At 42.3% G+C, this 15,069-nt stretch overlaps 1 protein-coding gene across 2 annotated transcripts in view; it reads left to right on the top strand.

The window, feature by feature from the left end:
* Positions 1 to 15,069, top strand: part of UBAC2 (UBA domain containing 2) — a 101,848-nt gene that overhangs the window by 9,909 nt on the left and 76,870 nt on the right. For both annotated transcript variants that reach the window (XM_048493064.1, XM_048493065.1), the window contains exons 2-4: positions 7,058 to 7,185; positions 9,745 to 9,864; positions 12,790 to 12,896. In XM_048493064.1, the coding sequence (XP_048349021.1) occupies positions 7,058 to 7,185; positions 9,745 to 9,864; positions 12,790 to 12,896 (355 nt within the window). The remainder of the gene's footprint in view (positions 1 to 7,057; positions 7,186 to 9,744; positions 9,865 to 12,789; positions 12,897 to 15,069) is intronic.

The raw sequence follows: 15,069 nt of genomic DNA, 5'->3' as shown, positions 1-15,069 counted from the left end.
ACTTTTAGGCACCGGATCTATACATGTCATCAAATTCCAGCATATGAGCATCAAGTTGCAAAATGAAGTAAGGCAGTTTCGGCCAGCGGTTCGAAGCGGGCGAGGAATGGCGGTGAAAGGTAACCTCTGGCTGGAGCCTCGCGCTCACCGGTCGCGAGGCAGGAGCTTGAATTATGTCGGTACGGAGGGTTGCTGAAGACTTGCATTGGGGCTAATGCTTGAGACGGCGGTGGCGGCAACTGTTGAATTCTCCGCTTAATTGTGGTTGGCGACGAATACGATCCCCAACGCGGGGAATTACTGGCACAATGCAGCTGGGGAGGCTGGAACGCGACCCTATCCGCCTCCGCACGTTGTAGTTGGAGGAGGGCACCGTTCTCGTTCAAGGAGTTCTTACTCCGCGGCAGCGCCATGGTAACCCTTCTCTCAGCTCTAAAGCATCGTTCCTTTAGGCTCAGCTTCGGCCCGTTATTGCGCTGCCGTTGCCAGCTCTATGTTTATAGCGCCTTCACACATTCACGTTGATGTTGAAGGTCGATCGAGTTGTTCCATAACCTTATCATGGACTGTGAGATCTTGTAAGTACTGCCGACGGCGTCTCGTTCCTTTGTCCATCGCCTGGAACAACCCGGCCTTGTTGGTCGCACTCTTCCTGGAAGGCTTCCGTTCCTTCTCAATTCACCGGCTCAATTCCCAATCACGTTGGGTTCTCTTCGAACCCTTCCATCTGGAAGCACCCATTGTTGCGCCTTCTGGGCAGCGGTTGGCACGAATTACCGTACAATTACGGTAAGGCGAGGCCAACTCGAGTTCCTGTCCTCTTCAGTTAGTTCCTGGATCCGGCTGTCATCTGGGAAAGTTAGTTGGATTTCGGGGAGCCTTGAGGCATCGAACCTGTCGAAACACCCTCCGCCCATTGATTAGAAACGAATCACGTGAGTCTCAGTTGCCAGGGCCCACTGACTCTTCGGTGTAGCGCGGTACTTTACCAGTGTTCCGGTCGGCGGTTCACTCCAGATAGCGTTCCAGGAACTTCTCCAAGAACTCTTGGGTATCTCCAGCAGATGGTGGACAATGCCATCTCCTCAGGAAATAACCATGATGGACAATCCATATGTTGGCGGCGTGGTGACTACTGTTCCGCAGGGGTCGATCCATCGACACCCCTCCGCCCTGGATCGTAATACTCTAATAATGGACTTCTATAGGCGTTAAGCGGACACGATCTAGCCATCAGAACATTATCCAGTCACCTGTATAACCGAGGTCTTCAAGAAGGCCATACTAAGTAAGCCCGAGGCAGAGGGTGACCAGGGAATGGAATCTCCTCATGTTCAGTGGAGACTGAGAGAGGGGACGAGAACCATATCTTTGGGGTTACCGGGGCCCTCGAGTCCGCAATTCAACCTCACCATGTTGGCAGGCGACATCGGGGTTCTAGCGATGGAATAAAGGATTGTTTGAGATTCAGCATAATGAAGAGAACCAGAAAGGGACCAGAATGATAACCATTGAAGGATCTTAAGCTTCCATGATACATGGGATGCGGGAGAAGCAAACGGACTTTGGAATGTGCATATTGGGAACAGGTCGCAAGAGCTGGGAAAGGAAAAAGCAACATCTTTACACTGGCCTCACCCACTTTCTAAAAACACTTGGTGGGCACAAGAAAGGTATCGGCAGGTATCATGGCACCCATGGGTGCCATATTGGAGGACCCCTGCTGTCGTGCTGTGAGAATGGAGTATCTAGTGATATGTAGATACAGCTCTGGATTCTATAGCAGTTTGCTAAAAGAGAGACTTTAATAGTGAGTAGGTGAATAGTATGACCTAAAAGCAGTGTCCTGTTTATTCTAGAACAGCACTTCTTCAAATGCAGCTGGTAGGTAGAGAACCAATTGGACGGAATGAGACTTATTTCTGAGTGAATATGCATAGAATTAGGTTATGCCATGTGTGTTTATCTGTGGAGCTGGTGGGATGGGAAAGGCAAATGCTTGTTCTGTAGTACACAACAAGAAGGTGGTCCCTTTAAGCATTTTTTTTGTTAAATTTAAACAATAGTTCATGCTGAGGCCTAGTTAAAAATCATGAAAGTTTCTCTTTGAGAATTTCGTTCACGCTGCTTGTAGCTTCAGGGAATTGGCTAAGTGAGATAGGTAGCCCAGGAGCTGGCCAGACCATTTGGTGTAGCAGTTTCAAGGGCTCACACACCCACAAGAATCTGGGAGGGTCTGTTCCAACTTGTTAGTGTCCAAGCTTATGGGTGGGAGAAGATGTTTGCTTAATTGGACCTGATGCAGCTGCAGAGCGTTTGGTCTAATTGACTGACTCACCTGGTTGGTTGAGTCACCTGATTAGCAGTATACCTGATTGGTCAAGTTACATAATATGCTATAGATTTGATGGGTTAACTATAATCAGGCCAGCACGGGTGGTTGAGAATCAAGACATTTCATCCTAGTTTTGCCCTGTGTCTGGATTACATCTGACTTTGTGACACTTCTTGATTCTGTGTAGGTTCTGATTGGAACTCTTATCTTGGCTTTTCAAACCCCATTGGATTCAGTCTTGCTGGATAACATCTGGCTCTTGAGTCAGTGCTTGCAAATGTGCTTAGTTTAGGTTTATAGCTTTGTTATTTTTATCCTGACTATTCACTCTATTGTATGTTCCTGCACAATTTCTTGGCAAATCACTTATTTATTGTAGTATTCAAGGATTTTGGAACTTCAATCTTAATTTAGCACTTTGACAAATATTGGCTACAGCCACCAGAGTTATTGCGTTTGGGAACTCACCTTTTAAAGGTGCTACCTTACATGATTGTTCTTAGATCCTTGAAGGCTAGAGGCTTAATCCCTTGTCTCCAGCTGGCTGAGTAGTAAAATGGTTGGTAGTAATGATACCCTGAGTGTGAGATTTAAGTTTCAGTCTTTTTGATTTCGCCGTGCCTAATCTGCCCTCTTAAACAGGACCTTGGCTTCAAGGTCCTTTCACAGTATATATTATCTATCTAAAGTACACTTCCCAGAAGACCTTCAAATCCAGAGTCCAAATTGTGCTGTTGTGTAGAGAAATCAAGTGATGCACATGCATGAGACATCTCTTGTTCTCTGCTGTAAAAAAGGCACTTTTATCTTGGGAAGAGAAAGTATCTGGTTGTTGTGGGTTTTCTGGGCTGTGTGGCTGTGGCCCAGTAGTTTTTGCTCATAGTGTTTCACTTGCATCTATGACTGGCAGCTTCAGAGGCATGTCAAGGTAACTTGTGTTTCTTTCAGTGACACAGTGTGGAGTTATTGTGCGGTGAGGTATATGTTTTGTCCATCTCACAGGTGTGTGGGAGTGAGGCGCATTTGCATGTGTCTATCTAGGTAAAGTTCATCTTACACTGAAGATGCCAGTCATAGGAGCAAAAACTACCAGACCACAGCCCAGAAAACCCACAACAGCCAGCTGATTCCAGCTGTGAAAGTCTTCAGCAGTACAAATAAAGTATTTTTAAAGTAAAAGTTAACCGGGATTTTTATTTCCATGCAAATGGTACTTTATTGGAATATATAAAAGTCATGGAACACTGACTGCTGTCACAGTTGTTTATGCACTTGGATGTATTCAATAAGGTGGTAATCTGTCAGTTGACTGTGTATATGTAAAAAATTCTTTCTGTGAAGCACGGCAACTCAGACACTCCAGTCACTTCACTGATTTAATGTATTTGCTGTTTTTAGGCACAAGGCCTTCCTTTGGAATGTGGTGTTTGAGGCATGCAATAAGTTTCTCAGCTGGCAGGAAGCTTTGCACTGGTGGAAAATGTGTATCTAATGACAGGCAGAGGGCGGCCGAGGCCAATCTTTGAACTTTCTAAGAGTTCATCATATCTGCTGCAGTACTTCCTGGTTTAATAAACTGCACTGGGAAGTACAGCAATTTTCCTAAGGTGTATAAAAGGGTAGACATTTTAAACCCATTTAAGTGTAAGCTCTTTTGGAATGAGGGCCTTCCAAGAAAATTGGCCTGTTTAATGCTTTAGTTTGTTGAGATCACAATTCACATACTGGTCAGAATGAAATATGTGCAGTCATTTAGCTTGTTGTCACATAAAGGGTAAGTTTTGAAGGAGGTTTTTTTCTGGTTTATGATACACACAAATACTATTGTGCTGTTGATGTTCCTTTAGAGAAGCAAAAGCATAATTTTAAGGTCCTGATTATTTCATTTTTAATATGCATTTATAAACGTTGGAATAATAAATGTTTTTCTTGCACAAATCCATTCTTGAATTTCCTGCCAGGAGAGAACTGGAGGTGAATGCAAGGTGTAATGAAATTGTAGAATAATGACAGAGGGTATTTAGAATGTTATTTTATTCTGTATGTTTTAAATTATAATTTGTTAACATGCAGAATGGTGGGTTATAAATATTTCAATAGCAAATACAATTTGGAAGGAATAATTTGCTTTTAGTTCCACTGTTCTTCCATCCAGACTTAAAGACTAACCCATAATATCCCTGGGAAAAAAGAGATGGAGGTGCTAGACTGGTCCCCATGGAGGACAAACAAAATGTGTTAGGTGGGTGAGGACAGAGCACAGCTTGCTTTTATTGATTAAAATATTCTAAAAGAAGAGTATGTCCCCTTGGACGCCAGTTTCTCTCCCCCCCCTCCCGATTTGGTGACAGTAAAGAGCACAGTTCAGGAGAGATTGATTCAGACTTTGAGAGGACAAACCAAGGGTGTTTGGGCAGTAAACCAGATCCCTGAAGGGATCTCTGTGTGTATATGTATTATGGCCACCTGTTATACTCCAGGTTAAATTATTTATATAGAGGACATTAACCAATCATGGATCTCTGTTCTTCTATAAAAGGCAAATTACTTTCATACAATTTCTGTTAAGACCAGGGAGGTCAGAAAAGGGGTGTAACCCTGAATGGTTTTGATAATGAAAACTGGGCTTCCTGCACTGAAATTAGCTTTTAAAAGTGAATAATGCATACCCTTTAATTGAGTGCTGGTTGAATTTTTCTTACTTCATCCCCTGCCCACTTTCTCTATGGGAATCTGAAGTATCTTAGCCCATTTTTCTCTCATCTATTTTATCCTCACAACTGTCCTGTTGAATAGGTTTGTTTGAGAGTGTGTAACCTGCCCAAAGTTGCCCAGCAAGATTCTGTGGCAGAGTGGGTATTTGAATCTGGATCTCCCATTCCCTAGTCTGACACTGTACCATACTGGTGATTAAGTCCCCTCTCACTTTCCTGTACAGTCCTGATGTGGATTGGGGCTGGGTGTTTGTGCAATTTGTCTTAACTAAAACGACAATCACAGATCATTGTGTGCAGACAGCAAATTGTGCGTGTGTGTGTGTGCGCGCATGCGTGCGTGCATGTATACGCCCTTAGGAAGTCTTGGACACTTTTTGGACTGTGGAATCAATGGTCAAGTGCATCCTAATGCAGATGAATTCCAGAATCAGGTTTTTAAAATTTCTACATCCTATTAATGTAGTTGCAGCAGCACCAAGTCTTTATTGGCATATATATTAAGGTAGTTTGAAAGCCTTGTCATCTGTGCTACTGAACTCTATAATTTTTATACCAAACAAGAAAAATAATTTTGCTGTATTTATTATGTCCTGAAATTGTCATGTCTTGGTGTCTGACATTTTTTTCTGGATCAAGTGAAGAGATTTTGGTTTTGGCGTGGGTTTTACAGGCAGCTGTATTTTCCCTTGTGAGTGATTCACATGTTGGTTGCAGCTCTGGACTTTCTACCTTGTGATATAAGTAAAAATAACCTGATTCTCACTTCCTTTAAATGCCTAACATAAACATTAATAATTGAACACTTGTAAACTGTACTGCACAGCGAAGCAGGGCTTTTGATACGGATGAAAATGTTTGTTATATATACATAACTGGGTTTACAAATGTTCTGACTGGGAGTATCTGTCCCCTAATCCCGGGGGTGAGGGGCGGGGGAGGGGCTAGGGTGTTATTGTAAGGAATGATAAATACAGGCTGCATTTGTTCAACAATATCATTTCATGTGTTTCCCAGATCTAAGTTAGATATTCAGAAATAGCTCCTGGTGAACCACAGTTCAGATATTTTCACTGAGCATCTCACCAGTGTCCGTTGACGGTTCCTGTTTGTGGTTGTTAGAACAGCTGCCTTTGAAGAAGAGTAATCCAGAAAAGGATCTATATACATTACATATACCTTGGTGAACAGAATACTGAAATGAATATAAGAATGGGGTGGGGGGGTGGGGCCTGTATATTGATGTATTTTATCCCACCCTTCCTCCAAGGAGTTTGAGATGGCTTTCCCTTTTTGCCCTTACAATTGCAGCCTTGTAAGGTAGGTTAGGGTGAGAGGGAGTGATTGATGCAGCATCAAGCATTGAACTTGACAGCTGAGTGAAGATTTGAGCCAACGTCTACTAGACCTGAGTGCAACTTTCTAGACAGTCCAACACACTGCCTTCCCATAGTGGTCAGCAGAGATCCAAGAACACATACCTCAATGTATGGAATTTATTCTTCTATAAATAAAATACCCCAATGAATGAAAATGCATGTTTTAAAGTCTTCAGACATATTACGCTATATTATAGTAAAAACTACTCAAAATATTCATGTGACTGTTAGGGCTGTTCGACAGTGTAATTCACTGCCTTGGAGGGTGGTGGAGTCTCCTTCTTTGGAGGTTGTTAAACAGAGGCTGGATGAACATATGTCAGGAGTGCTTTGATTGTGTGTTCTTGCATGGCAGGGGGTTGGACTTGATGGCCCTTGTGGTCTCTTCCAGCTCTAGGATTTTGTGATTCTAACTGGGATCCTGGCCAGAACTTGGTTAAAATAAAATTGAATAAAAGGCGGTATTCATATTAAATCTTTGCCTCATTTTCATCATGAACCAATTAGATAGGAATTTCTAGCTTGGGTCAGGTGGAGATTGTTTTATTTTGATGGGGAACCATGTCCCTTCTAATGTTCATTTTTGCAGCTGAGACCTCACTGGATACCTTTCCCTTTTTCTTTTCAAGATAAAGCACCTTTGTCCAAGGGCCTCTTAATAGTACCGAGCACTCTCTCCCTTCTATTGGCTCTGCTTTTTCAACATTATCAAAAGTTCTTCACCTATAATCTGCAAGCCGTGAAAGAAGAATTTCAGGTAAGCAGGAGAGCATTTATATGAGTTCATAGATGATCATGGGATAAATACAGTATAAATGTTTCTGGTGGGTTTTCCGGGCTGTGTGGCTGTGGTCTGGTGGTCCACCAGACCACGGCCACACAGTCTGGAAAACCCACCAGAATCAGTTGAATCTGGCCGTGAAAGCCTTCGACAATGCACAGCATAAATGTGTGTGTTATCTTTTATTTGCTTCCTGAGAAGGAGGATGAGTTCTCACATAGCTGTTAATCGCATAGTGGCTTCAGTTCAGATGTCCAGGTTTGTTTGTTCTTACTCCGCCCTTCCTCAGTTTACCCCAACCTAATAAAATGCTTGTAATTTTCATTCTCTGGCAAATAAAGCAGCCTTCTAGCTCCCCCTGAAAGTTTCCAAAGATGGCACCCACTTCTTTGGGGGTGGGGTTGCCTACATCCAGGTGGGGCCTGGAGGTCTCCTGCTGTTACAGTTCATCCCCAGAGGATCAAGTTCAGTTCCAAGATCAGAAAAATGGCTGCTTTGGAGGATAGACTCTATGTACGCTGCTGAGGTCGCAGCCCAAGCTGTGCCCTCCTCAGGTTCCACTCCCAAAATCTTTAGGTATTTTCCAATCCAGGACTGGCAACCTACGTGGGGGGCTTGTTTCATAAAGTGGGAACAGTCGTAGAGAAAACAAAGTGTGGAAATGCCAATAAGCTGGCAAGCTAAAGACTGTACCTGGTGCACAGGAGTGATGGTACTTTAGTTCAAAGGAAAAATAATTGAGAGCTGGCTGGGTGGAGAAGCTAGAGTGCCAGTCTAGGATCTGGGACTTGGTTCTGCCATGGAAATTTTTGGATGACTTTGGGCTAGTTGTACACCCTCAGTCTAGCTTTCTGCACAGGGTTGTTGTGAGGATAAAAAGGAGGCAGGGAAAATGATGTAAGTGGTTTGAGTCCCTGTGGGAAGAATGGTGGGATATAAATGAAGTGAATAAATTAATATATTTATGCAGAGAGTCCTGGCTCATGCAAAAGGGAAGAGTAATTTAAGTCTAGAAACAGCGAATGATGTGGGGATAGCCTGAGATGTGGTGTTCTGGTTAGAAGAATTGAAATGATGATATCTTAAGAGTCAGATCAGATTCTCTGGCAAAGAATAAAGAAATTAGCAGAATGGTCCTAAGAGCTCTTTCCTGGGAGTAAGCCCCATTAAAAATACCGTAGTAAGATTTTTAATAGACTTGTTCAGGATTGGTCTTTACGGGGAAATGTTGGAGTCCGGCTAGTAACTTTCCATTAGGGGAGTGATCTGATAGAGTTTAAAGATGAACTCTGTTTCAGAGTGTGTGTTTTTAATTTATTCTTTATTAAAGTACAGAACTATTGCATAAAAATTATCATTGTAGTCTTCATAAATTACACACAAAATATTAATGTTGACAGCTTTTTTCTTTGTGGGTGGAAGTAGGGAGGTTAAGCTCCCACCCTTGGCCGTGGTATCCCACCATCTCTCAATGGGACAGTGGGATAAAAGCAGTGTCCCACAGTGTTACTACCAGCTGCATCACTCAAAGTGACATCACTGTGGTATGGGGATGCTCTGGTATTTCTTGAAACTATATCTTTTTACTGTATGGTATCTGGGAGATGCTAGAGCCATAGTGGTGAACCTTTGGCACTCCAGATGTTATGGACTACAATTCCCATCAGCCCCTTCCAGCATGGCCAATTGGTGCTAGAGTGTCCTGTGGTACAGTGGCATCACTTCTGGTTGTTCATCTGGAACAGATATTGCTGTGTGTCAGGACTCTGTTTGAGTAAGTCTCTGTCCCTCCTTGGTTCCTGGGGTCTGCCAAGGGCTTGCAGCCATGGAAGAAGACAAAAAATTGTAAAGTTGATATGGGAAGTAATGAAAGAGTGAAAGGGGTCAAAACAGTTGGAAGAGAGAGAGGGCTGAATACTACCAGAAACAGAAATTTGTTAAGATTTTTCTGCATGCTTCATCATTATAGCAGTAAGTTAGGAGAGGGGATTTTGTTTATTCATAATTTAATTTTCCTAAGTTCACCAGACAATTTTTTCTCAGTAATATGTGTTTTTTTGTAAGAAGTGACCACAAATACAAGTTAATTTTAGATAACATTTTGAATCCTGCCATCTTGAAATATGACTATATTTTAAGCTACAACATGGGCTTCCATCCACTGGAGTTCACCTTGAAGAGCATTTTGAACTGCACTGTGGAGAGATGAGAGAGTTGTGCTCCATGGGCAGAAATCCTTTCATCCGTGGAAACTCTTTGGTGGGTCCAAACCATCATTTGCCTAAATCCCTTTCCACAGATGCGTATCTGAATAATGTTACACTAGTTAAATGTATTATCATAACCACCTTATTCTTGTGAAGTAGCTTCCAAAAAAGCCTACTAGTATCTGATAAATGTTTCTAGAGAACTGTTGTTTTCCACTGTTTATATAATGTTATAATGTAGGCTGTAAATTGTAGCCAAAACGCATCACATGTTTTCAAGGTGGGTGGAATAAAAGTGTAAATACATGTGTCTTTTTAAATCTCCTAGATTTGGAGGCTTGTCTGTGGGAGAGCAGTATGCCTTGATCTCAAAGACACATTCTGCAGCAGCTTGCTAATTTATAACTTTAGGATATTTGAAAGGAGGTACGGCAGCAGAAAATTTTCAGTAAGTTCTATTTCTGTTTCCTTTCATATTTTTCTGGGAATTTATTTGAACATCCCCTCATGTTTCCTGGGTAGTATATTTCAGTTCCTCATGCATCATACCAACAGTAATTCCTTCAGTCTCATTGCAAACTGAACTAACCTCTCTTTAGATTAGCTGTAGGAATTTGTCCTTGTTTCTCATTGGTAAATAATGTATGTGAACCTTTAAAAGCTGTTGATCCTTCATGGTAATTATACCTTGTCCACAGCATTTAGATTTAGAGAAACCTCTGCATTTGTTTTGCAGCTGGTCTTGTATGTGGTGGTGGAAAGTGCCATCAAGTCGCAGCTAACTTATGGTGACCCACAGGATTTTCAAGGCAAGGGCTGTTTAGATTTGCTTTGCCGTTGCCTGCCTCTGCATAGTGACCCAGGACTTCCTTGGTGGTCTCCCATCCAAATACTGATCAGGGCCAACCCTGCTTAATCTCTGAGATCAGGCTATCCTAGGCCATCCAGGTCAGAGGCTATTTTGGGTACAGCTTGCTCCAATGGCTTGCTGTCTAACAGATAAACATATGGATGACCTTATAGCAACACAGTTCTCCTATCAGTGATTATGGCTGTATTCTCTGCATTACACATCAGTGAAGACAATATTATTTACTCTGCTTGTCTTGTCTTAGGAGTCAAGCAACTTCTTGCACATTAAATTAGATGACCAAAAATATGACTAAATATGACCAAAACCCCCACAGATATGTTATGATTTGTTGTTGTTAACTGTTTAGAACTCATATGTTGCAAGGACTGGATATGGCACCAATGTGACTTGGTCAGGCTGGGTCCTGTGGGGTGGTGGTGATGGCTGCCTTGGCTGGCACCAGAATGGCCCTGAGGAGTACCTGGGCTGGTGAGACCGCAGTGGGGGAGGGCTACCTTGAGAAGACTCATCAGGCACGTGAGGCAACCGAGGCTAACCTCTTTCCCCTTGCTCCTGATCTGGCCTGGTGAGCCCCGTGGAAATCTGGCTCACCAGGCTAGATCTGGAGTGAGGTGGGGGGTTGCCTCAGCTGACTCAAGGGCCTGATAAGCTGCCTAAGGGTGCTTGATCTGGCCTCTGGGTCGCATGTTTAGAAGACCCCTGGTTTAAAAGATTCAGTGCCCTGTGAAGGTGCATGTGGATGTGCATTGCCGCAGCGTCCATGCCTTTACAAGGAATGTACTGGAGATAAGATGCTTCCATCACCTCTTCAGAGACTTAAGTTGTCGAGATCCTGGGGAGAGAGGGATGAACCTGGAAGACAATTATAGCAGTTCTTGCCAGCAGTACTGAAAAAAGGCATCCCCACCATCTCTCCCAAAGGCAGCTGTTGGGACTGAGCAGAAATGATTCACCAGAGACACATTTTAAGATAGGAATTGGACCTTGGCTGTAGGTATGGCTGGAATACATGAACTTTCACTCACCTTGTGCTAAATAAGCCAGTTTGCTATGAAAAGGCCAATTAATTCTGTAACAGAATGTCAAAGCAATGTGCTGGCAGTATATATGTTGTGTGTTATCTGTGCTTATCATATAGGTTGGAGAGTAACAGGGTACATTGGCTTTCTAGGCCATATAGTTGTCATAATTTGCAAGTGTATTTTCTGCACAGCGATTGCATAGAGGAAATGTAATTTAATTTATTTAGCAGCTGTTACAAAATTGTACAGATTTAAGAAACCATTATCATCATCATCATCAATAATAATAATAACTCTTTTATGTTATACAAACTAAATAACTATTATTTTTAAAATAAAAAATTCAGAATTCAAGGTGTTCCTTTCATTTTCTGTTTCCTATCTGGCATGAACACCTAGTTTATAAGCAAGGATGAAAGTTAGTGAATAAAATGGTTGTGGAACACCCATGTATGTTTTGACCATATATTTTCAGGTGGCTGTTAAATTGTTTGGATGGGTTGTAACATTGCATGTAGTGCTTTTTATTGTGAAATTCCCTGCAATTCTCAAATAGCTAAAGCATAGAAGTCATTCAGAAACCTGAGTTGATGAATACATTCCGTTCTGTTGCAGCTACAGTATAGTGTAGTAGGAAGACATTGTAAAGCTATAATTAGTTCTGTACAGTGTGGCCTGTGCTCCTTAATCCTTCAGCAGTCTATCTGGCGTTTCTCCACAGGAGCCCTGTGTCTTCTGATTTGGTCCCTTATGTGCAGTTTTTTTTAAAGAGGCACATTTTCGTAAGAGAGTATATTTAGAATGTTAGTAGTTCGAATATTCTGTCTCCCTAGTGTGGCAGTGTATCAGTTTTGCTAGTGTGAGAAGTTAAACATCAGAACCTGACTCATCAAGTTTAGAAATAATGATACTTCATGGGATCATGACGTTTGTCCCTGGATTGTGAGCCCTTTGAACACCTCCTGTTATAACCAAAAGCACCCTTGGGTCTTACAAAAGTCTTGAGAGCCAGCATGGTGTAGTGGTAAGAGCAGGTGGACTCTAATCTGGAGAACTGGGTTTGATCTCTCACTTCTCTCCATGAATGGTGGACTCTTATCTACTGAGCTGGATTTGTTCCTTCTGCTGAACTGGATTTGTTTCCTCGCTCCTGCTGGGTGACCTTGGCCTAGTCACAGTTTTCTCCGAAATTGCCCAGGTCCACAAGGTGTCTGTTGTGGGGTGAGAAAAGGAAGGAGTTTGTAAGCTGGTTGGAGACTCCTTACAGCTGAGAAAAGCAGGATATAAATCCAAATTCCTCCTCCTCCTCCTCATTTGTGTCCCCAGTCCCTAGTTAAAAATATGCCACCCTGAGCAGAATTACAGCCTTCTAAGATTGATAAGGTAAAAGGGAAGGGAGTAACTTTCCTTAGGATGGCCCAGTAAGTGTTAAATGAAAGTGTTCTTGATTAAGACATCTTCCTTTACTATTTTTCAGTCTTTTCTGCTAGGTTCCTGGATGCTGTCAGTATTGTTTGATCTTCTCCTTGTAGAAGCTGTTGAATATTCTTTTGGCGTCTCCATCAACAGCTTGCCTTCAGGATTGTAAGTAAAAGAGCTCTGCTAAAGAGCTTTGTTAAAGAGCTCTGCTAAAGAGCTTTCTGAACTCTGGGTGTTTTACAGTGAAACTCTATGCAGAGTTACTCCCGTCTAAGCTGACTGATTGGTGTACATAGATTGCTGTAACTCTGCATTGGATTTTACAATTAAGGATGTAATTAATGGTGTTTTTAACTTTTAAGAAAAACATCTTTTCACATGCAAACAATCCATGTTACCGTTTACTGAGTAAGCTTTATTGTGTTTTACAACTACAATTCTTGTACAGTTATTATTTATTGTTTCTTCCTTTTTAAAATGCAAACACTGACTGTGCAATCCAAAGGGCAGGGGGGGGGGGGGGCTGAAGCCACATCGAAAGCGGAGGAAGGGTTGCACTGGCATCTGTGCCACCACACGGTGCAAATTGGCACAGCTGCCGGCTCTGAGGGACTTACCCTCGTGGTCAGCCCCCACAGCACCCAAACCCAGAAGCTGGGCTCTGTGGTGCATGGCTGCTGGTGCAAATCCTCGCGCCAGCATAGAGGCATTCCAGGGGCATTGTCAGAGGCAGAAATATCTTTAGTCGGCTCCCAATACCCTTTCGGCCCAGGAACTCCCCCTTCCAGCGGTGAAAACTTGCGCCACCAAAAAATTGTTCAGAAGAATGGGCTACCCGAGAAGAGGTGTTTGGTCCCTCTCCTCCGGTGCCCATGCCACTGATTACCCCTTTGGAGGCAGTGGCGAGGTGTCCCTGGCCACCGCACTACTCCCCCCACCCCACCCCCGATTGGACTGTGAGTGTTTGTGTACCATCTGTTCAGTTTTCTTATTTTTCTGCAGCAGTGCAAAATATCTACTGTAGTATATTTACTTTATCAAAATTTCCCTCCTGATTTTCAGTTAATGCTCCAAAAATGGTAATAAATAATTTGTAACATTTGTTTACATTCTTATTTAAAAATACACAAATTAGGCAGCAAGCCTAATCAGGTCTAAACAGAAGCAAACCCCATTGAACGTACCCCCAGGATGGTGTCCGTAGTATTGCTTCTTAGATGTGTCAAAGTCAGAACTGTTTTAGCAGTGCAGATTTTCCAAAGGTATGATGAAACAGAATAATAGAACTGTATATAATTGTATCCTGATTGCCATAACAAGAGGAGTTGAGTGGATCGTCTTTGAAGAAGCATTCCAGAGCTGCAGAGTGACTATCAAAATACCTTTGCTTCTTATGGAATCTGATTGGGGCTACTGATAGGACAAAACTTGAATCAGAGTTTCATCAGTGGCGCTCAAAGTCTGCAGAGGTCTGAATGGGAGAAGGAGCTTCCTGAGATATTAGGGATCCAGACTGTTTAGAGTTATAGTTCTGTATATACCTTCTTCTACGTAAAGACCTTAGTGAAATTGTTACTTTATCCACTATTTCCATAAGTAAAATTGGAACTTCATCCACCATTCGTTGCAGCCTGGTCTGAACTAGATGATGAGTGGGAGTTGTGAAACATGCTGGGGTAGGGGGTGAGGAGGACATGGCAGATGACGTTACAATTTTAATTAGGTCTTTATGTGGAACAGGGTATAGTTGTATATTAAAGGTTCAGTACATATACTGGATTTAGTGGACTTATAAGTGTGTGCTATAACTCCGCTTAGCATTGCACTCTGAAGCAACTTGTTTTTGAGATTTTTGCTGTGTCATAATCGCATTCTCTACATGATCCCTGATAAACTGGTTAAAGCAGTAAAGGAGCTCTTTAAGTAAAACAAAAAGCAGTGCCCAAGCGACAGTGGTCAGGGAGCTACAAACTGGCATAATAAAGTGCACAAAATAATAAAAAGGGGGCTTGGAGTGGAGTTACAATCATTTTCACATTATACTGTAAAATAGCAACCTTCCCAGGGAAAGTGGAACCTCATGACCATTTTTTGCAGCACTAGGTAAAAGGTCTTTTTCCATATTTTGCATGCTCTTTTGTTTTAAGTGATTAAAATGGTGCTCTTTATTTGCTGAAGTAGTTTGATCATCTTTGTAAAAAGGATAATATTCAACTGTGCAAATCTCCCAAGGGAAAAATGTTAAAAAAATTAAACTCAATATTTGTTTATTTGGACAGAAATTAACATAATGGGCCCAATCCAGCCTCTCTTCACTGTGTGGTGTAGCCAGCATGGT

The sequence above is a fragment of the Sphaerodactylus townsendi genome, linkage group LG04 (genome assembly GCF_021028975.2).
Source record: "Sphaerodactylus townsendi isolate TG3544 linkage group LG04, MPM_Stown_v2.3, whole genome shotgun sequence".
NCBI lineage: Eukaryota > Metazoa > Chordata > Lepidosauria > Squamata > Sphaerodactylidae > Sphaerodactylus > Sphaerodactylus townsendi.
Note: the sequence above shows the minus strand (reverse complement) of the source record. Positions and strands in the feature narration are given on the sequence as shown.